At 43.8% G+C, this 22,526-nt stretch overlaps 2 protein-coding genes across 2 annotated transcripts in view; both read right to left on the reverse strand.

Moving 5' to 3' along the window:
* Positions 1-22,526, reverse strand: part of LOC121289648 — a 498,843-nt gene that overhangs the window by 447,812 nt on the left and 28,505 nt on the right. The gene's annotated exons all lie outside the window — the stretch shown is intronic.
* On the reverse strand, positions 21,041-21,499 carry LOC121289649 (ribonuclease H-like). Its single transcript, XM_041209275.1, has one exon. It carries the CDS (start codon positions 21,497-21,499, stop codon positions 21,041-21,043), a length of 459 nt encoding a protein of 152 aa, XP_041065209.1.

Consider the following 22,526-nt stretch of genomic DNA (forward strand, 5'->3'; position numbering starts at 1 on the left):
TTCATCATCATCTAATTTAATTTAAATGTACCTAATTTGGGAGAATTTGCTGCACTGACTGCCAGCAATGATAAAGTATTATGGCTAGCCACTGAACATCTCAATAAAATAAAAGGACCAAAGAACTTCATGTACAATTAATTACTTTGTAATTATAGTAGGCAAACTTGTTAAACCGAATTAAAACAGAAAATTTTGGAAAAGCTCAGCAGGCCTGGCTGCATCTGTGGAGAGAAAAACAGAATTAATGTTTTGAGTTTGTATGACTCTTCAGAGCTCTGAAGAAGAGCCATATGGACTTGAAACATTAACTGTTTCTCTCTTCACAGATGCTGCCAGACCTGCTGAGCTTTTCCAGCATTTTCAGTTTTTATTTCGGATTTCCAGCATCCGCAGTATTTTGATGTTATCTTTGTTGTTAAAATGAATGACCAGTTTGTTTCTGATAGTGCTGGTTGATGAGAAAGATTGGTGGAAGCTTTTTTCCCCTCAAATAGCACCATGAAATCTTTAACATCCACCAGAACAGGCAAATAGATTTAGCATTTCATCCAAAGGACAGAATGTCTGACAATACACATTGTCCTTTTGTAATGCACTGGAATTTGAAAGTGCCAGCTTCTGACTCTGAAGAAAAAGTGTTGACAAATAAGGAAGACAGACTATCAGCACCAATAGATATTGATAGAATCAAAAAAAGGCAATGTTGGAAACTGCCTTAGCTTATTTAGTTTGATAAAGAAAACTTCAGCCAACCTACACCTTGAAACAACTGATAGGATGTTAACAATTTTACAATTCTGGTGTCTGTATGCCTGTTCTAATACAAGTCAGCTGTGGTTTTTATCTGCTTAATTCCAATAGTTAGATATCCATGTGTTAGTAGCCTCCAAATATACCAGTGGAGATGATTAAGCATGAAAGGAATGCCAATTGAGTGCTATTTCTGATTCCAATAGTAATTTTAAAAAGCCCTTGTTCATGATTCTTATGACAGAAGACTGTGTTTGGAAAACTGTACACGTCATTAGGGTTGTCTTTATATTGAGGTTGTAAAAAAAGTTCACAAACTAATATATATAAAAATGCAGAATAAACATGATTTTGGAAGAAGGGCCAAATACTATTTATTCATATAGGAAGACTAAAAGTGTTGTGCATTAATCTGTTATTCCTGTACATAAAATTAATTAACATAGTTCAGTTGGAAAATTGGTCCTGAAAAGAACATATGTTTTGGTTTGTGTTGGTGGGACAGGGTTTGTTGGACTAAGCTTAATGAATCAATGTAAGTGAGGACCATCTAGTTCAGCCTTGAGCCCAACCTGTGGTATGGAAATATGAAAACCTCAGTTACATAGTAATAGGATGACATTGCTTTTGAATATTGTTGAACATGATCCAAAAATGCCACTGTGGTCTTCAGAAGATTAAATTACAGTGCATACCTGCCCTGAATTTTCAGCAAGTAAAATACTTGCTGTAAAATGTAATGCTATGCGTGGGGAGCCATTATTAAAATAATTATTCCTTTCTTTGACTACAGTAATTAAAGGTTTCAAATGGAAAATATTTACTGCAAGCTTATATCACACCACAAAAAATAATACAGCAACATGTCATTGGTGGAGTCACACTTTGTAAAACAGAAATAAATGTCAAATATAGACTTCTATCATGCTGCAAGCTTGTATGACTAATAACTGAACAATAATATGATGGCCATTCTCTGCCCATGTAGAATTTGTAAAAATGCAAATAAATGTCAAACATGAGACGAGGTTTTCCCCTCCATGGTCTAAGTGTTGGGGGGGGCGTGGGCAGGAAAAGTGGCTTTTTCCCTGCCGACCACAACGGCACATTTTCACACTCGATTGACACCTCTTGTCTCATTAAATAATACCGTTTTGCTGGTGGATGGCCTGTAATTCGCCCGCCCCACCATGACCTCAGCCATATTTAAACTGCACCTGTGCACAGATCTTTCAATGTCTGCAGACCAGGACTGTTCCAGGCCGGATATGACCCCCAAAAGCAGGAAGATTGAGACCCCAAGTTTAGTGATGCCTCGCTGGGTCACCTTCTGGATGCTGTCGAGGCCGGCAGTGATCTTTCCTACCCTGGGGATGGCTGGGGGAAGGTCCAACAAGGCTGCCAACCTGGCTTGGGAAGTGATGTCTAAGGCAGTGTGCCGTATCAGCCCGCAGGAGAACAGCGATACAGTGCCACAAATGAATAAGTCAACCTTCTTATGCCTCTCAGCTCACACTCTCACAGCCCCTCACACGTTCACAGGATAACAGTCCACAGGGATCTCACACACTACCAATACAAGGGACATCACCACTCACTCTCCTAAACACACACTGATATCTCCATCTGGGCTCACATCCTGTGCCGTTCACATCCTCATCCCGTACACGGCTCCACTCAGCACCTATATAAGGCAGGCATCCTTATCATATGGTTTGGCATGCTTCCGACTCACACTCTCTCCATCTGCCTTCATGCAGGCCAAGCTCGTCCATAATCAGAGGGTGAGGTCCCAGACTGGTGGCAGGATGCCAGAGATCAAAGCCCTCACCCAGTATGAGGAACGTGCAGTGTACACCTGGCCAGAGAGGACTGGGACCATGCCTGTGGCAAAGTGAGGACCCTTCAGACAGCGAGACTGTGAATACAATGTTATGCCTTGGAGTCTAATGTTATGTCTTAGAGTCTGTTGCCATGCACTAATTATCTCTACTCTTATCCATAGACACCACTGCAAGTGCCCCAGGGACACTGGGAGCCAGACCTGACGACCCTTCGGATGAAGATTTTAAGGATTTGTGGAAGACCCATCACAGCACTCACCCACACCCTCCACCAGTGCAGAGACATACACACACCACAGTAGGACCTAGATCTAGAGCAGACTCAGTGTCACATTCAGGTGAGCACAGCACAGATTCTGTTCCACAGCAGACGGAGGCAGGAACATCCAAGGTCACTGACACTCGGAGGACTGCTGGAGGCCAGGATTCTGCTGAAGCCAAGTCAGATGACAAGCTTCCAGACTCATCCTTAATGCAGATGTTGGAGCAGCAGCAACAGACACGGAAATATCTGGTAGGGTTGTCAGCTGCATTCCACAGATGACAACATGCGATGGAGGAATCCATCCGCATTCAGTCTGAGGTAATAATGCTGGCATGCTAACTCCCTAAGGTCAACACTGGTACGATGGCAGTTGCCATGGAGACCTTGGTCCAGAATATAGCACCCGTGCTGCTGTGGGGGGTTGCACTCCATTGCTATAGGCATTGATGGCATCCAGCAGTGGCTACACGAGAGGGGGCCAGGGCAGCTTGATCTCACTCCAGGTGCCCCTTCTCAAGAAGTTAGCCAGAGGTCCTCAGGCATCCATAAGGACCAGGGTTAGCAGCTGGACACCCCTGGTCCATCCACCCAGATGACTCCAGGAGTGTCCAGCCGATCCCAATCCCCTCTGCCTGTGATGCAATTGGTTCCCAGGCCAAGGAGGCCTGCCCCACAGCAGGACACCCAAAGCAGGCTGGAGCCCTCCAAGTCTTGGCCCTCCAAATCTCAATCCTTCAGAGGATACCAGTCAAAGTCATCACAGACAACAGAGCGTAGCAATCAGCAGGCTGCCTCCACATCCCCTGTGGATGTCGGGGATGCACTAAGACTAAGATGTAGTGGTTGGGTTAGGAGGATTAAGAAATATTCGGAGCACAATGGTAGCACAGGTGTTCACCGCATGTATGTACTTTCCACTAACGTAAATGGAATTGCACCTACTCCATATCCCATCTTGTGTCTGCCTCCTCTATCTGCTGCGTTGTTGTGCTCAGTCAGATGTCACACCGTGTTCCCTACCCCACTTAACACAGATTTTGTGCCATGTGCCTTTGGTCGATGCTGTGTGCAGCTGTCTCTTCACAGTGTGCGTCACTTCTCAATTCATTCCCAACATCAGGGACTCCTCACTCTCAATGTGAAGTGTGCTTGTGCAAGGCATCTGGGTGCCATGCACTGCAGGTTCAAGTCATGTTCATCCTTGGCTGTGTAAGATGGAGGCTTATGTTGTTTCCCCAACTTGTCTGCATTGTGGAAAGGTAAATGTTTAGCGTAAAGGAGAGATGCAGATGCACGTGGAGAAGGGAATCTTTCCTTGAGCTCCATGTTCGGTTAGCCGGGAGGGTTTGCAATCCACGAGCCCATACTCTGAGGTCATGTGTGCTCCTGCCAGCCTTACATGTTGTCAACTCTGTCCGTCTGCTAAGCTGATAAATAAGTAGGAGTGCCTTCCCACCTCAATGTGCTGGTGCTCTGTCCCTCAAAGCTACAGCTTTAACCAATTTGGATCTTGGAATTGTCTGCATAGTGACCACAAGGATATCATCAAAAAGAAGGGAAGCAGCAGTGGCCCACTCCTTCTGCTTAGCCTCCTCTCCCCTAAACACTCACTGAGCTCAGCGATGCTACATCCATATGGAGATGTGTTGCGGTCAATGGTACTGCTGATATGTTAGCTTGATAGGAAGACAATACTGAGGGCAGAAAGGGGCTGGAAGCTAAGGTGTAACGCAGCTGATGTGTGCTCTTTATTATCAATGAAGTGGAATCTTGAGGGCTCCATGGTGCATCCGCATTTTCAAGGTTGCAAAGGGCAGGGCTGACCAATATGAGAAACTGATGGTGTGGAAAAGGAGGTGATCTATGTCCATTGAAAGGTCAGGTTAACAGGAGCCCCGCATTTCTAAGTGAGAGTGGAGGGACTCAGTGTAATCGGGATTAAGTAATGCTAAGGATTGAGTGCTTTGAACAAGTGTTAACAGCTGTTGAGTGTCCTCAAGTGCCTTGGCCCAAGTCTAGCTTTGCAGTATCACCATCGAAGTGACACATAAGGCGTTGTTCCATTGCTGGAGATGGATCTCCTCAAGGCGATTTGCTAGATTGAAGGACCATGATTCCATCAAGGACCGATTCCACTGAAGACTGCAATGCAATTCCTGCCTCTTGCATTAGCGACTGGGATGCCGGAGTGACGCTTGAAGAGGCCGCACCTTCTATCGTGTGACTCCCAAATGACCTTCTGCAGTTGGTACCTCATCTCAGCAAGGGCACTTGCCCCCAAGGCTTCATACTGCTTCAAAGGATGAGGACATGATGAGCAGATTGTGTGAATACTCAGTCTCCATTGGAAAACACTAGCCATACTGGTGGTGATGTTGGCCCATCATGGAGAGTATTGGTCCGACAGGATAAGAACTGCTACTCATCATCCTCCGGCAATGTGGTGGCTATGAGGGCCTTGTGTGCCCATCTCATCTGACCCGTGCTGTGGTTTCTTCTCCTGCAGCCTCAGCTTCCTCGACCTCCTCGCCCTCATCTCTCTCATTACCCTCCTTAGTGAAGGAGACATGCAGCTCTTCCATCTCGGCATTTGGCAAGTCCTGTCCCCTTTTGCAGCGCCAGGTTTGTGTAGGGCACATTAAGCCACAATGATCCATGAGACCCTCTGGGGAGTGTACTGGAGCATTCCACCAGATCTGTCGAGGCATCGGAATCACATCTTCAAGATGCCAATGCACTGCTCTAACAATGTTCATGTGGCAGAATGAGCATTGTTGTACCTTCCCTCAGCTGGAATTTGTGGCCACCAGATGGATGTCATCCACTATGTCCTTTATGGGTAACCTTTGTCACCGAGGAGCCAACCCTGGATGTTGTGTGGTCCCCTGAAGATGCCTTGGATCTGTGATCTACTCGTAGGAGTCGTGGTAGCTTCCTGGGTATCTTGCATAAGTTTGCATAATGTGTTTCTGGTGGTCACAGGCCAGCTACATGTTGAGCGAGTGGAAACTTTTCCTGTTATGTATTGCAGTGACTGTTGCCAGGAAGCTCTTCTAGTCACACGAGTGCAGTTGATGGCACCCTGCACCTGTGGGAATCCAGAAATAGCAAATTGTGATGAAGAGATTTATGGACTCGAAACGTTAACTGTATTCCTCTCCGCAGATACTGTCAGACCTGCTGAGTTTTTCCAGGTATTTTTGTTTTTCTTTCAGACTTCCAGCATCCACAATATCTTGCTTTTATCCCAGTGCTCTGGTTGCCCGGCTAGCTTGATCTCCAGCGAAATGCATGTAATTGTGGGTCTTGGCAAAGAGGGCATCCATCACCTCTTGTATGCACTTTGGGCGGAAGCTGAGAGATTCCTGCAGAGGCCCCCAGAAGAGCCGTGAAAAGAGCATTTACAAAGAAGTTATGAGCGGTGGTGACTTTCAGAGCCACAGGCAAAGGGTGTCCTCCCGGTCTCTGCGGCATCAACTCATGGAGAACATGACTGATGTGAGCCACCAGATCCCTGACATGCAGAGGTGTCGACAACACTGTCTGTCTCTCGCTCATCTGCAGAAAAGACTTGCATCTTCTGTATACCCTCTGTCTTGAGAGGCACCTACTCACCGTGTTTCTGTGAGCCTCATCCTATGGGTGTGGAGGGGGCCCTGCTTGCTGCCCCTGGCTCATCAGGATGAAGCACCTCCCTTTGGCGAGCCTGGCGCTGTCGTTGCACCCTTCTCCGCCTTTCCTCCTGCCCACATTTGATGAGACAGGCAACATTAAATGCACCCTTCGTCATCCTGAAGGTTTCCTCTCTGCAGGAACATTGAAAGAAAGACATGACTGAGCATCAGCCTCCAAAGGTTCTCTTTCTGTCGCTGGCTCATGAGTGGCTGTGGGTTCGAAGGCTCGGTTACAGTCTAGGCACCTGTTTGCCAATACAACTCTGGCCATCGCAATGACTGCTGTCACATTATACTTTCCCTCCACACTCACCCACCCCACCCCCCCCCGGCCCCATTTCAGTAGACCAATGCTAGGAGATGGATTTGGTCAGGTGCTTGGATGTCCTGCGTTTATTGAGGCAATAAATTACTCAGTGGACTCTATGGCTACATCCTTTGGAATACACATGAAAACACAATATTCTGTGAGGGGATGAGATTCTTTTAGGGGGGCTGGGAGTTCCCATCCCTGAACCTGGCAGCTGCAGGGCTCTGGGGTGGGCTTTCCAAGAGGCTTTTCCTGCTTTTGGAGTCATTATCACACTGGGGAATTACCACAATTGGTACAATAGGTTTTGCAAGGAGATCGATGATTGAAACGCATCAGAATTAACCTCGCATGAATGCGCTGTTACATTGAAGACTCCAACTTTCTCTATAGTTATTGAGGTGCTCCTAACATGTTTCAGTTGTGCATTCCTCCTCCATGTAGTAACACAGATACCAGATGGGTGTGCCTTTAATTACCCCCACCACCCAGTGCTGTGATCCACTCCACTCAGAAGCCCTAACATCCCTCCCCAATAATGTTTTTTCTTAGTTTTACTTTCTGCTGTGCAGATACTTGAGGCTCCAAGATGGTGTTCCTCAGATTTTATTTCCAGACCAGTTTAAACCCTTCCTGTGTGATTGTGGAAATCCCTCATATCGTCCTGAAGGAGCATAACATTCAGGTTTCCCTCCCTCCTGTTACGCTCAGTCCTTCTCCTGTAATCCTCGATCGCATTGTAATTGTGGTTGATATCACTGTGTTGCTCTGTGTCGTTTGAGGTGGATGTGCCTATGCCCCATGTAGACCTTACCCCTCCCCATCTTGAAGCCTACTGTATCCCCACCCTGCATGAGGCCATCGAGTGCCCTCCCTTACACTACCCATTCCACATCTGCAGGCTGCAGATGCCTCCCCTGACTGTGACTGTACCATCTTTGCCAGAAACCCCCTGGACTGCTGTGGCTGAGGTGATGTCTATGCCCTGCGCACTATGCTGGGCACGACTGACATGCCCTCCCCTTCCCTGGACTGGGACAAGGACAGTCTTTTCAAGCTCAAATCATGACTTAAGTGCTTCTTTAGTCAGCTGTCTTGCTATGTGCCTGAGACTCCCTTGGGACTACCTCAGTCAACTCTCTTTACTATCTGGCCATGAGATTTCTTTGCCCACCCCCCCAGCCATGTGTCTGCATTCAACATTCCCCAGTCAAGATTTTGCCCTCTAGCCCCTTCGCTTGCCTCTGTCTTGTCTTTTCCCACATATGTTACCTGTAGCATATTAGAACCCCACCCCTGCTTTCCCACTGGTCTAGTGTATGGAGCCATGCCTGAGAGAGGCCCCTGAAGTCAATGGGCTGAAGCCAGGCACAGAGTCTGCAGAGGCACCAGTGCAGCAAAACACAAGGTAAGCAAACTTACCTCGAAGTCACGAGTGAAGTGCAGTTCACCAGGTGCATATCATAATGCACATCGGTGCAATAGTTTGACCAAAAAACCAGATTGTCCCAATTCTGCCTAACTGTTTAATTTAGGTTAACAAAATATGAGCACTAGGTTTGTAAACTTAAGAAGTAAATAGCTGTTTTTTGAGCAAACTGTCTTTAACTAGCGGCAAAGGAAAGAAATATGAACTGTTAACTTCTAACACTATATAACTCAAAACTCTACCCCCTTAAATCCCTACACACACTCATACACACAAATACACAAGACACACAAAACGTGGATATAAGGGTTTGATAAAACCGTTCAGCTGCACCAATTCGAAAGTACAGGACTCAATATGTTGATTTTGATCGATGTCTTCCAAATTCCCTTCAGTCCTTGTTGATGGCACGAGGTGGTCTTCCAGCACTTTCAGTATTTACTTCACTGGTTGAGCACTTGCCTTTCAATGTCTCTAACATTGATTTTGCCCTTTGCCTCTTGACAGGGGCTTTCAAAGAGAGAGCAGTCTATAGAGATATGAGGAGAAATAAAACAGCTAGCTATTGTTGTGGAATTACTGGAATCTTCCGCACACAGGAGGAGGTGGTTTTTGGTCTTGTTCCTTTCAGGCTAGCAGCTACTCTGCAACATTCACACACAACCTGGTCAGGAGCCAATTAAAATGCTGTTGTCAGGCAGCTCCCCTGGTCCAGAACTCCTCTCCAGCACCATCCTGTTTTTCATGACACACTGCTCCAGGACTGCAACATTGTATATATCTCTCATTTTGTTCCAGTGGACAGGTCTTTCAGCCGCAGCCATTGTAATTTTACCTCAGGCCAACAGAAATAAAAAGGTATGTTCTTTACAGCTATACTTGGATTTAATTGAGAAACACCAGGAAAAAGGGAAAGTCAGGGCTGGTATAATAAAGTAAACCAAAGTAAAATAAAGCTAAAACATGACAAGGCAGCTCGGTCGAGTGGAATGTGTGTCCTGTAATATGTGGGAAATCATGAATGCTGCTGGTATCCTAGATGCCCACATGTGCAGAAGTACTGCCAGCTGCAGAATCTTGAGCTCCAGGTTTCAGAGCTTGAGCAGCAGCTGGAGTCACTGTGGCATATCCGTGAGGCTGAGCACTATCTGGATAGCACATTCAAAGGTGGTCACACCGCAGTTTAGGAGCCTGGATGCAGAAAGAGAATGGGTGGCCACCAGGCAGCCCAAGTAAGCTAGGCTGGTAGTGGAGTCCCCTAGGGTCCCACTCACAAATCAGTTTTCCATTTTAGAAGCTGGTGAGGGCGCTGGCTCCTCAGGAATGCAGTCAGAGCCAAGCTTGTGGCAGCACGAACGGCTTGGCTGTACAGGAGGGGAGAAAGAAGAAAGGAAGAGCTATAGTGATGGGGGATTCATTAGTTAAGGGAACAGACAGGCATTTCTGCAACAGTAGACGTGACTCCAGGGTGGTATGTTGCTTCCCTGGTGCCAGGGTCAAGGATGTCACTGAGCAGCTGCAGGGCATTCTTCTGGGGGAGGGTGATCAGCCAAAGGTCATGGTCTACATTGGTACCAATGACTTAGGTAGGAAGAGGGATGTGGTCTTGCAATCAGAATTTAGGGAGCTAGGTCAAAAATGAGCAAGCAGGGCCTCAAATGTAGTAATCTCCAGATTACTCCTAGTGCCATGTTTGAGTGAATACAGAAATAGGAGGATAAGGCAGATGAATGCATGACTGGAAAGATGGTGCAGGAGGGAGGGCTTCAGATTCCTGGGACACTGGGACTGGCTCTGGGGAAGATGGCACCGGTACAAGCTGGATGGGTTACACCTTCACAGAGCCAGGACTGATTTCCTTGTGGGACATTTTGCTAGTGCTATTGGGGACAAACTCATCAGGGGTATGGGAATCAGGAGAGAATATGAGAGAGGAATACCAGAGTACACAAAATATTGGGAGAGACAGATAACTTACTATTCTCTATCCTAGTGCTAATAAGTGGAGTCGGAGTAAGGGAGAAAGTCATGACGTCTAAATCAGGGTTACTGTGCGTGGATGGGAATGCACGGAATATAGTAAATGAGTTTGGGGAGTTACAGGCACAGATTGCCATGTGGAAACATGATGCTGTGGTGATAACAGAGACCTGGCTCAAGGAAGGGCAGGACTGGGTGTTAAATATTCCTGGGTACAAGGTGTTCAGAAAAGATAGGAAAGGAAGAAAAGGAGGAGGGGTGGCAGTATTGGTTAAGGAGACCATTGCAGTGCTGGAGAAAGAGGCAGAATCAATTTGACTAGAGCTAAGGAACAAAAAGGGTGCAATTACACTGCTCAATGCAGTCTATAGGTCGCTGGGAGAAACAACTTCAATGGGGCAAGAATGGAGCTGGGCCAGAAAGACTGGAACCAAAGGTTGGCAGGAAAATCTGTAGCTGAACAATGGCCATAATCTTCCAGTCTTCCCTAGACTCAGGGGAGTGCCAGAGGACTGGAGAATTGCAAACATTATGCCCTTGTTCAAAAAATGTTGTAAGGATAAGTCCAGTAATTACAGACTGGTCAGTTTAACTTCAGTGGGGAAGCTTCTAGAAGCAATTATTTAGGATAGAATATAGACTGCCAACTAGTGGGAAAAATGCAGAGAAACAAATCTGCAGGGAAATTACAGAGATGCAGATATTATATATTATAGAGTAGTTATAATGGGGGACTTTAATTACCCGAATGCAAAATTTTCTACAGCGCTATATTGTCACATGGAAAAATGTGGGTTGATAGGAAGAGCCAGCATGGATTTCTAAAGGGGAAATCGTGTTTAACTAACTTGGAGTTTTTTGAAGAGGTAAGGGAGAAAGGGTTGATGAGGGTAATGCTGTTGATGTGGTGTACATGGAATTTTAAAAGGCATTCAATACAGTGCCATGCAACAGACTTGAGAAAAGTTATAGTTCATGGAATAAAAGGGACAGTAGCAACATGGATGCAAAATTGGTTGAGTAATAGGAAATAGAGGGTAATGGTCAATGGATATTTTTCAGGCTGGGGGAAGGTTTGTAGTGGAGTTCCCCAGGGTCGGTATTGGCACTGTTGCTTTTCCTGATATATATTAATGATCTAGATCTTGGTGTGCAGAGACAGTTTCAAAGCTTGTGGACGATATGAAACTTGGAAGCATTGTAAATTAGGAGGATGACAGTATAGAACTTCAAAACGATATAGACAAGGTTGGTGGAGTGGGCAGATAGGTGACAGATGAAGTTCAGTGTGGAAAAGTGTAAGGTGATGCATGTTGATAGGAAGAACGTGGAGAAATATATATAAAAGTAGGGAGCATAATTCTTAAGGGGGTGCGGGAGCAGAGGGACCTAGGTATATATGTGCATAGGATGGGTGGAGGGAGAGCAGTTAATAAAGCATACAGTATCTTAGGCTTTAATAAAAAGGGTTTAGAGTACAAGAAGGAGATTATGCCAAGCTTGTATAAGACACTAGTTGGACCTCAGCTGGAGTATTGTGTACAGTTCTGGGTGCCACACTATAGAAAGGATGTGAACGCATTGGAGAGAGTGTAGAACAAGTGTAGTACAAGAATGGTTCCAGGGATGAGAAACCACAGTTATGAAGATTGGAGGTTGGAACTGTCCACCTTGGAGAGGAGAAGGCTAAGAGGAGATTTGATTGATGTGTTCAAAATCATGAGGGGGCTGGAAAGAGTAGATAGGATGAAATGGTTCCTGCTCATAAAAGAATTGAGAACAAGAGGGCACAGATTTAAAGTGATTTGCAAAAAAAAGCAAATGTGATGCGAGAAAAATATTTTTCACACAGCAAGCGGTTTGAGTCTGGAATGCACTGCTTGGAAGTGTGGTGGAGGCAGTTTCAATCGAGGCATTCAAGAAGGAATTAGATAATTATTTGAATAGAAATACTGTGCAAGGGTATGGGGAAAAGGCAGGAGAATGGCACTAAGTCATAATGCACCTTTGGAGAGCCAGTACAGACATGATGGGCCAAATGGCCGCCTCCTGCTCTATAACACTCTGTGATTATTCGTGGAGCTTTTCTGTGCAGAAATTGGCTTCCGTGTTTCCTGCATTACAACTGTGACTAAAGTACTTAATTGGTTGAAAGGTTTAGTGTATCATGAGGTCACGTAAGGTGCTATACAAATGTAAGTCTTTCTTTCCTGGATATTTGAAGTATCAAGTTCCAACTATCCAAATATTCAAAACTAGAAAATATACATTTATATATGTTATTACTATTGATAGTCGATTCTTTTTCCTGGTTAATTCCTAACTAATTTTCAGTTTTTATGGTGACCTGATCTTCAACTGACAGATTCAATGTCATCCAAGTATTACAGGGATTATTCTATCAACTCAGACTCCAGGTATGGAGCCTCCTCCTACAAACTCTTTGATACAGGTAAAGGAAATTCATTTCTTTTCCCATTGGCTTTGTTTCAGTACATATTGAAAGGATTTGGAACAATACCTCTGTGGCTAAATTTACCTCTAAAAATTTGAAGCTTATAAAGAGACAGTCAATTAAGTCTGCAACTCTTAAGATTGTGTTTCACCACATAAAAAATGAACAGTTGTTTTCAAAGCTCAATTTATGTTGTGTGTATTCAGGAGGAGCAGCTTTATTAATTTTGAAATATCATGAATGATAGCAAAGTATGCAAATAATTATAATTACATACTTTTGCATTGAATACTGTTCATTCACCTTTTCAGTTTTAAATAATTTGTCTGTTAGTTCATAACCTGAATGTCAATCAGATAGAGTGCATATTCTATTCACCTGCTGAAGATGAGGAGATTCACTTGGTAGCACAAGGTACATTCCAGTAACATGCAATATTATGACAAGGATTCTTTATGTGATCTCTGGATCTCTCAATTGTTTCACATAGATCTAGGTGGGTAAAAGGTGAAAAGTAGGCATTAGCATATCATGTGGTCTTTATAATCTCTGTCTGACCCCCTATGCCTGCTGTGACTCCCAAATACTCTCAACTTTATCACATATGGGAAGAAATTTGACTAAGCAGCAGCTTTAACCCATCTTTCCTACCTGCTGTGTTTTTGTTAACCAGCCCTCTTATAAATACTAGAGTCAAGGAACAAATCTTCTGCTGCATTATTAACTATTAGAGAAAAGGACAAGGAATGTGTTTTTAAAAAGAGGAAAAACAGTAAATGAGAGAAAAGAATAACTGGAGTTTTAGGCATTGCCAATGACGGAAAACTGTAGGATAAAATGTTGAACTTTTATATAAACATGTAATATATAAATGTTCCAGAAAGGGGGTTGAGAAGGCAACACCCCAATTTGCAGAATGTAGAGGTAATTCTATAGTGCTCTATGATTTAAAATATTTGATTAGCTATACTAATTTCTCACTAAATCTGAATATTGGAGATAATATTGTTCTTAAAATGCTGTGGAATGATTGCAGGCTTAGTGCTGTGGAAGAGCAGAGGAGGTGGTGACATAGTGGTATTGTCACTGGACTAGTAATCCAGAGACCCAGTTTCAAATCCCACCATGGATTAAAAAAAGTTATAAAAACCCATCTGGTTCACTAATCCCCTTACTTGGTTTGGCCTACATGTGACTCCAGACCCACAGCAATTGACCCTTAAATACCCTCTAAACAAGGACAATTAGGGATGGGTGGCCTAGTCAGTGAAACCCACGTCCTGTGAATGAATAATAAAAAAAAAAATCAAGTGTATACGTTCACAGAACATTTAAGGCAGCACCTTGCTTTCTCATGAAAGAGTTTCAGGTCAATGACCTTTCTCCATGTTTCAGCCTGAACTACTGAGTACTTCCAGCATTTTCCACTTTTTAACCTTTGGGTTGACAAGGTTGTTTTCTTTTTTAAAAAGTTTTAGATAGGGTGCTACCCAGATTCACAAGGATGATACCTGACGTAAGGAAATACAAATGTGAAGAGAGACTTGAAAAACTGGGTCTGATTCTGTTATAAACAATGTAGGTTAAGGGGCAATATTTACATATTATATTTCAGAAGGATATATGAATAATTTGAAACGTGACATAAGCATATCGTGCTTGGGAAGAATGAATGACCTTGGACCAATGGTTCCTAATGCTTTCTACTACTGGCAGTTTCTTTGCCTCATGTTTTGGTATGTTGTAGACTAATTGACAGAGATTGATTGTAACAACTCCAGTATTGTGGTACCATGTGATGCCTAGGAAGGTAGAAGGCAAACCAAATGCACCTTGGTCTTTTTTTTAGTTTAGGTGGTAATGGCTTAGGTGGTATTGTCACTGGACTAGTAATTAGAGACACAGGGTAATGCTCTGGGGACCTGGGCTCAAATCCCTCCATGGCAGATGGTGGAATTTGAATTCAATAAAAATCTGGAATTAAAAGTCTAATGATGACCATGAAACCTTTGTCGATTGTTGTAAAAAACCCATCTGGTTCACTAATGTCCTTTTAGGGAAGGAAATCTGCTGTCCTTACCTGCTCTGGCCTATATGCGACTCCAGAGCCACAGCAGTGTGGTTGACTCTTAACTGCCCTCTGAAATGGCCTAGCAAGCTACTCAGTTGTAACAAACCACTACAAAGACACAAAAAAGGAATGAAACCAGATGGACAACCTAGCATCGACCTAGGCATTGGAAATGACAATGGCAATCACAGCCCTGTCAACCCTGCAAAGTCCTCCTTACTAACATCTGGGGGCTGGTGCCAAAATTGGGAGAACTGTCTCACAGACTGGTCAAGCAATAGTCATCCTCACAGAATCATACCTTACAGATAGTGTCCCAGACTCCACTATCTCCATCCCTGGATATACCCTGTCTCACTGGCAGGACAGACCCAGCAGAGGTGGCGGCACAGTCATATACAGTTGGGAGGGAGTTGCCCTCGGAATCCTCAACATCGACTCTGGACCCCATGAAGTCTCTTGGCATCAGGTTAAACATGGGCAAGGAAATCTCCTGATTACCACGTACTGCCCTCCATCAGCTGATGAATCAGTTTTCCTCCATGTTGAACATCACTTGGAGGAAGCACTGAGGGTGGAAAGGGCGCAGAAAATTCTCTGGATCGGGGACTTCAATGTCCATCACCAAGAGTGGCTCGATAGCATCACCACTGACTGAGCCCGAAATGACATAGCTGCTAGATTGGGTCTGCAGCAGGTGGTGAGGGAACCAAAAAAGGGAAAAACATACTTGACTTCATCCTCACCAACCTGCCTGCCGCAGATGCATCTGTCCATGACGGTATCGGTAGGAGTGAGCACCGCACAGTCATTGTGGAGATGAAGTCCCACCTTCACAATGAGGATACTCTCCATCGTGTTGTGTGGCACTACCGCCATGCTAAATGGGATGGATTTCAGACTGGGCATCCATGAGGTGCTGTGGGCCATCAGCAGCAGCAGAATTGTACTTGAACACAATCTGTAACCTCATGGCTTGGCATATACCCCACTCTACCATTACCATCAAGCCAGGGGATCAAACCTGGTTCAATGAAGAGTGCAGGAGGGCATGCCAGGAGCAGCACCAGGCATACCTAAAAAAGGTGTCAACCTGGTGAAGCTATAACAGAGGACTACTTGCGTGCTAAACAGCATAAGCAATGAGTGATAGACAGAGCTAAGCAATCCCACAACCAACGGATCAAATTTAAGCTCTGCAGTCCTGCCACATCCAGTCATGAATGGTGGTGGGCAATTAAACATCTCACTGGAGGAGGTGGCTCCACAAATATCCCCATCCTCAATGATGGAGGAGCCCAGCAAAGCAGTGAAAAAGGCAGAAGCATTTGCAACAATCTTCAGCCAGAAGTGTCAAGTGGATGATCCATCTCGGCCTCCTCCGGAAATCCCCAGCATCACAGATGCCAGTCTTCAGCCAATTCGATTCACTCCACATGATAAAGAAATAGCTAAAGGCATTGGATACAGCAAAGGCCATGGGCCCTGACAATATTCCAGCAATAGTACTGAAGACTTGTGCTTCAGAAATTGCCCCTAGCCAAGCTGTTCCTGTACAGCTACAACACTGGCATCTACCCGGCTATGTGGAAAATTAACCAGGTATATCCTGTAGACAAAAAGTAGGACAAATCCAACCCAGCCAATTACCGCCCCATCCGTCTACTCTTGATCATCAGTAATGGAAGGGGTCATCAACAGCGCTATCAAGCGGCACTTGGTTAGCAATAACCTGCTCACTGATGCCCAGTTTGGGTTCTGCCAGGACTGCTCAGCTCCTGACCTCATTACAGCCTTAGTTCAAAACATGGACAAAAGAGCTGAACTCCCGAGGTGAGGTGAGAGTTACTGCCCTTGACGTCAAGACAGCATTTAACCGAGTGTGGCATCAAGGAACCCTAGCAAAACTGGAGTCCATGGGAATCGGTGGAAAACTCTCAGTTGGTTGGAGTCAAACCTAGCACAAAAGAAGATGAGTGTGTTTGTTGGAGGTCAGTCATCTCAGCTCCAGAACAGCACTACAGGAGTTCCTCAGGGTAGTGTCCTCGGCCCAACCATCTTCAGCTGCTTCATCAATGGCCTTTTTCCCATCATAAGGTCATAAGTGGTGATGCGCAATCATCAGTGAACAAAGCTCAGCACCATTCGCGACTCCTCAGATACTAAAGCAGTTGTTACATTATACAGTATAACACTTTGTTCAGATCTGACTGATATTATTGGATTCAAAGGAGACAACTGACTACTAAATGTTACTTTATTGTATTTACACAACTACAAGCAATTATCTCACGTCCTTCTGACGGTCGGGGACCCCGCGGCAACGTTTGGTTGAGAGATCCTCAAGTTCCTTGGCACCGGTTGTGAACCCAGTCCATAGGTGAAGTCTGAATTCGACTGGAAGGTCCCCGCCTTTATAGTATGGTGTAAACAAGGACTTACCTTGTTTGCTACATTCTTTCCCGAGTTAGTCATGGCCATCTGGTGTTGGTAAGCATTTGACAGATTATGCTATATTAACCCATGAGTATCATTCTGAGACCATGGCAATCCGCAGATTCCCACATTCCACCCCTTGATCCTCAGGGGTTATCAAGCAAACGAGTATATGCACAAATTAATTGCTCAATAGCCATTACCTTATGATACAATTATATAACTTACATTGTATTGCACTTTTGGTTTTATTGATATTACTGAGTATGATTAGTAAAATCATAATTGGATGCATAATTAAGGTGAGGATCGTAGAGGGTTTGGGAGACCATCTGCTGAAAATATCCCACCAATGATGGGTGGTTAAGGTATGTAATTTGTCTGTAATATGAACTAATTCCAGATTCATGTATACCGTGGCAACTTCCTTCTTAATTAAATCATGTTTTATGGTGGCCAAATACTCAGTAATTTTGGAGTGATTCCAGAGGAATGCTTCTAATTGTTTCAAAGTTACAATTGGAAGAAGACGTTGTACACCATTAATTTGCTTGCATCTTACTATGGAATTCCATTGCCTAATGGGATACATCTTATGGGTTAATGTATCATAAATCCAATAAATTTTACCTTTGCATAAATTAACAGGGGGCTCTACTCGCTCTGGGTTGAGGTAAACAGTGTGGCCACTAGTAATACAAACATAATTATGCCTAATTTCATGTATAAATAGTATTATTTATGGGTAACTTCCTCCATTTACATGTTCCTCCTGAGGCTCGAATGGTGCATGGCTCAAATACTGGGGTGTGAGAAGGACATATCAATCCTTCAGGCCAATGCTGACAATCCTCCCCAACATGGGTCTTATTATATTCATCCAACCATGTTCCATAGAATACAGGGAGCCAAAACTTAGCTCCAAATAAATGTAATGTAATAAATTTACACTATATATCTTTACGAGTTCCATTTAGAATTGTAAATGTTACATTGCATGCAGTATCATTACATTGCGTACATTTCAGGTCTGGATTTATAGTCAAAGTAGTATCAGTCAAATTTAACAGCTTCATTCATGTATTATCATGTCCAGTATATAGAGTGAGTTTTAGCTCATTCAGTTGGGCTATCTCATACAATTCCATCAAATTGCAATGTATTCTATTTGCTTCCATACTTAAGTATTTTATAACTTTCCCAACTTGTGTTTCCTGTGATCCCATACCATTTCTGTGGCTAGCCAATTCTTTAGCTCACTTTCAGCTAACTGCTTATTCCAAACTGCTGAAAGTCTAATAGTATCTTTGGTTAAAAGCAAAACACTGCGGATGCTGGAAATCCGAAACAAAAAAAAACCTGGAAAAGCTCAGCAGGTCTGACAGCATTTGCAGGGAGGAACACAGTTAATGTTTCAAGTCCGTATGACTCTTCAGCAGAACTGAGGAAAAATAGAAAAGAGGTGAAATATAAGCTGGTGTAAGATGGGGTGGGACAGGTAGAACTGGATAGAGGGCCAGAGATAGGTGGAGATTGCCAAAAGATGTCATTGACAAAAGGACAAAGAGATGTTGACGGTGGTGATATTAGCTAAGAAATGTGCTAATGGTGACATTAAAGGTAGAAAGCAGGACGAACAAGGTACAGATAGCCCTAATTGGGGTAGGGTGGGGGTAAGGGATTGAAATAGGCTAAAAGGTAGAAATAAAACAATGGATGGAAATACATTTAAAAATAATGGAAAATTAGGTGAGAAAAGAAAATATATAAATTATTGGAAAAAAGGGGGATCGGAAAGGGGGTGGGGTTGGAGGAGAGAGTTCATGATCTAAAGTTGTTGAACTCAATATTCAGTCCAGAAGGCTGTAAAGTGCCTACTCAGAAGACGAGGTGCTGTTCCTCCAGTTTGCGTTGAGCTTCACTGGAACGTTGCAGCAGGCCAAGGACAGACATATGGGCATGGTGGTGTTGAAATGGCAAGCAACAGGGAGGTCTGGGTCATGCTTGCGGACAGACCAAAGATGTTCCGCAAAGTGGTCACCCAGTCTGCATTTGGTCTCTCCAATGTAGAGGAAACGGCATAGGGAGCAGAGAATGCAATAGAATGCGGTACCTTTGCTTAACTGGTTACTTTCCCAACTTGTGTGTTTCCCATGATCCCATACCATTTCTGTGGCTAGCCAATTCTTTAGATCACTTTCAGCTAACTGCTTATTCCAGACTGCTGAAAGTCTAATAGTATCTTTGGTTAACTGAGCTGCTTGGGATAATTTATTCCTGATTGTTTCAATGTCAAACGAATTTAAGGCACTTATGCCAGTTCCCACACCTCCTAATATAGTAGGCCACACACTTCTCTTCTGTTGCTCTGGTCTTTTCAATTATACCCCTGTACAGATTCCTTTACAATATATGGGAAGATTATTAGTTAATTTAATTTCACTCGTATTGATATAGGCTTGAAGACAGGGGCACGTCTATCATGCAGTCGCTATAAATGTGGCATTGCTGTGGTCTGAGATTGTCAAGGGTAAAGGCACTCCAAGCTTGGGCCCAAAATTGCCTTCCAGTTATACTGGTAGCATTTTGGCACAAAAACCATTCCCCATTGCATAAAGTCATATTATCCCATGCGTCACTTTTACTACTGTTTTCAGGTGGAGGCAGCATATTGTTTTATGGATGTTTTGTTGTATCACAAATTGCCATATCCTTTGCTATACCTTATATTTGGTTTATTATTTGCCCAGTATAACTTCAACATGACATCAGTCTTGTTAGAACTTAGTGGGATCGTGGCATTTCCCAGGCCTGCTTAGCGTGGTACATGCTGGTTGACAGTGATAAGTAATATTTATGAAGCCGCAGCATGAGCCATTGGGACATGTATAATTGCCTTTTGTGCAAGTTCATTCGGACGTTTTCCATCCTCCTCTAAAAATCCCTTGACATTTTCAGGGGCATAGGTAAGATCCTATGCCAAACCACCAGAGTTATAATGATTCACAGAAGTAACCATGTCATCTTCACCTGTAATGACATAATTATTTACAGTTTCACTCTTTTCCTCAGTTTATCAGTATTTATACAGGTTGGTATATCTTCATTCTCAAGTAACACCCAACAGGTATTCCCTTTCCCACATGCCAAAACTTCTCCTTGTACTGGTTTCTTATTAGGATAATGCATCCATACTTTTCCACCTTTTACATACATTTTGTTCAGTGGGCTTCAGTTGTTGGGGAGGAACTCGGTTCCGCCCCATCATCTATTCAATAGGAGTACCCCCAGGCCTAGGCCGATTGTTAAGATTGTATTCTGCTGAAGCTAATACTTTCAACCATCCCCTCAGATTATGATTGGGGGTTAGCAATTTGATATCTTTCTTCAATAGCCCATTTATTCATTCAATTAATCCTGAGGCCTGTGGATAACGTGGCGTATGATACACCCACAAAATTCCAATGCCCGACTTCTTGTCTGGCAAAGCGTGAGCCATTATCTGATTGTATTTCATTAGGGACAGCGTATCTCTGCACAAGATGCTCTAACCCTTTTATTGTTGCAGCTTGGTTTGCTTTCACAGTGGGATGGGTGACCATATAACCTGAGTATGTATCTACCATTTTAAGTACAACTGATATCATTGCTGAAGGGGTAAGGGCCCTATATAATCAATCTGCCCTGGTCCCACCCCTACTTTTATCTGTCCTAAGAGTTTCTTCTATAGTGGGAATTGTTTCACATTCTTGCATGTTGAGCATTCAACTACCATTCGTGTGGTATCATGTGCAACTGGGATTCTTCTGTCAGATGCCCATTGTCAGGTTCCTGCCACCCCTAGGTGTCCAGATTTCTGATGAGCCCATTGTGCAAACTGCTGAACTTCAATAGCTCGAACTCTTGTCATCTCATCAACATTCGCATTGTTCGTGCTAGTGGGTATGGTAGTTTTCATGTGGGCGTCCACATGATTTACATACAACTGTCTCTTAAGTGCTTCTTCCCATATCCAAACCCACAAGTCTTTTCCCCAAAGGGGTTTTCCATGTATCACCCATTGATTATCCTTCCACTTTGGCATCCAGACTGCCATTCCATTGGCTACTGCCCACGAGTCAGTGTAAATATGTACTGCTGGTCCTTCTTGATCATGTTCTAAGGCAAGGATTACCGCCTTTAGTTCAGCATATTGACTAGAGCCGTCAGTACCTTCTAAGAGTGTCTGGATTTTTGGATTAAACGCCACAGCTTTCCAGATACATCTGCCTCGGCAATACATAGCCGACCTTACATGCCCTAGGTCCTTATTTTCCAAACTTCATGCATTTGACCCCATTTAACAGGAGATTCAGGTAGAGGTGGAGGCTGGGTAGCAATAGTCTTAGGGTCAATAGGGTAGTTAGCCACTTCCTCATATATTTGACTAACCCCATCCCTTGCCTTAGCCACTCTATCCTCAATGTACCATTTCCATTTCACGATCAAGCTTTGCTGTGCTCATCCAATTTTATTGTTGGTACTTTCAGATAGTATCCAAGTCACGATAGGGATAACTGGCCTAAGAATAATTTTGTCTGGACTGGTCAATTCTTCAGTTTCTATCAGATCCCAGTAGCATACCAACTGTTGTTTTTCGAATGGAGAGTAATTTGTTGCAGCTTCTGGTATTTTCCATGACCAGAATCCCAATGGAGCTGGTCTCCCTGGCAAATTCTGCCATAGGCTCCAGGTCGCCACATTCTGCTCGACTGATACTTGCAATTCTAAAGAGTGTCCTGCAACCTTTGGGGCTAGAGGTATAGTGGTCAACACAGCTTCTTTTGCTGTCTCAAAGACCCATTGTTGCTTTGGTCCCCATTCAAAGGCAATTTTCTTTCTCGTTACCTTATAAATTGGCTGTAGCAAACTCGTTAGATGGTGAATATGTTGTCCCCAATACTCTTTATAAACCATTGGGTCAACTCTTTTGTTGTAGGGGCTTGTATATCTCAGTTATCTTTCATTTTATCTGGTATAATTCGCTCTTCTCTTGTCCACTGTATTCCCAGGAACAACTGTTTTGCTGGGTCCCTGGATTTTCTTGGGATTGATTTCCCATCCTCTGTTTCTTATATGTTGCACCAATGTAGCCAAAGCTTCCCCGACTATCTCTTTAGTTGATCCTCAGATTAGAATATCAATATAGTAGGTGATGCTAATTCCTGGGGAGAGGTTACAACTTTCCAAATCACGTGCTATCAACCCATGACAGAGTTGGACTATGTAGATAACCCTGGGGCAGTCTTTGAAAAGTATATTGCCTAGCA

This window comes from Carcharodon carcharias, chromosome 17 (genome assembly GCF_017639515.1).
Source record: "Carcharodon carcharias isolate sCarCar2 chromosome 17, sCarCar2.pri, whole genome shotgun sequence".
In the NCBI taxonomy this organism is placed as follows: domain Eukaryota; kingdom Metazoa; phylum Chordata; class Chondrichthyes; order Lamniformes; family Lamnidae; genus Carcharodon; species Carcharodon carcharias.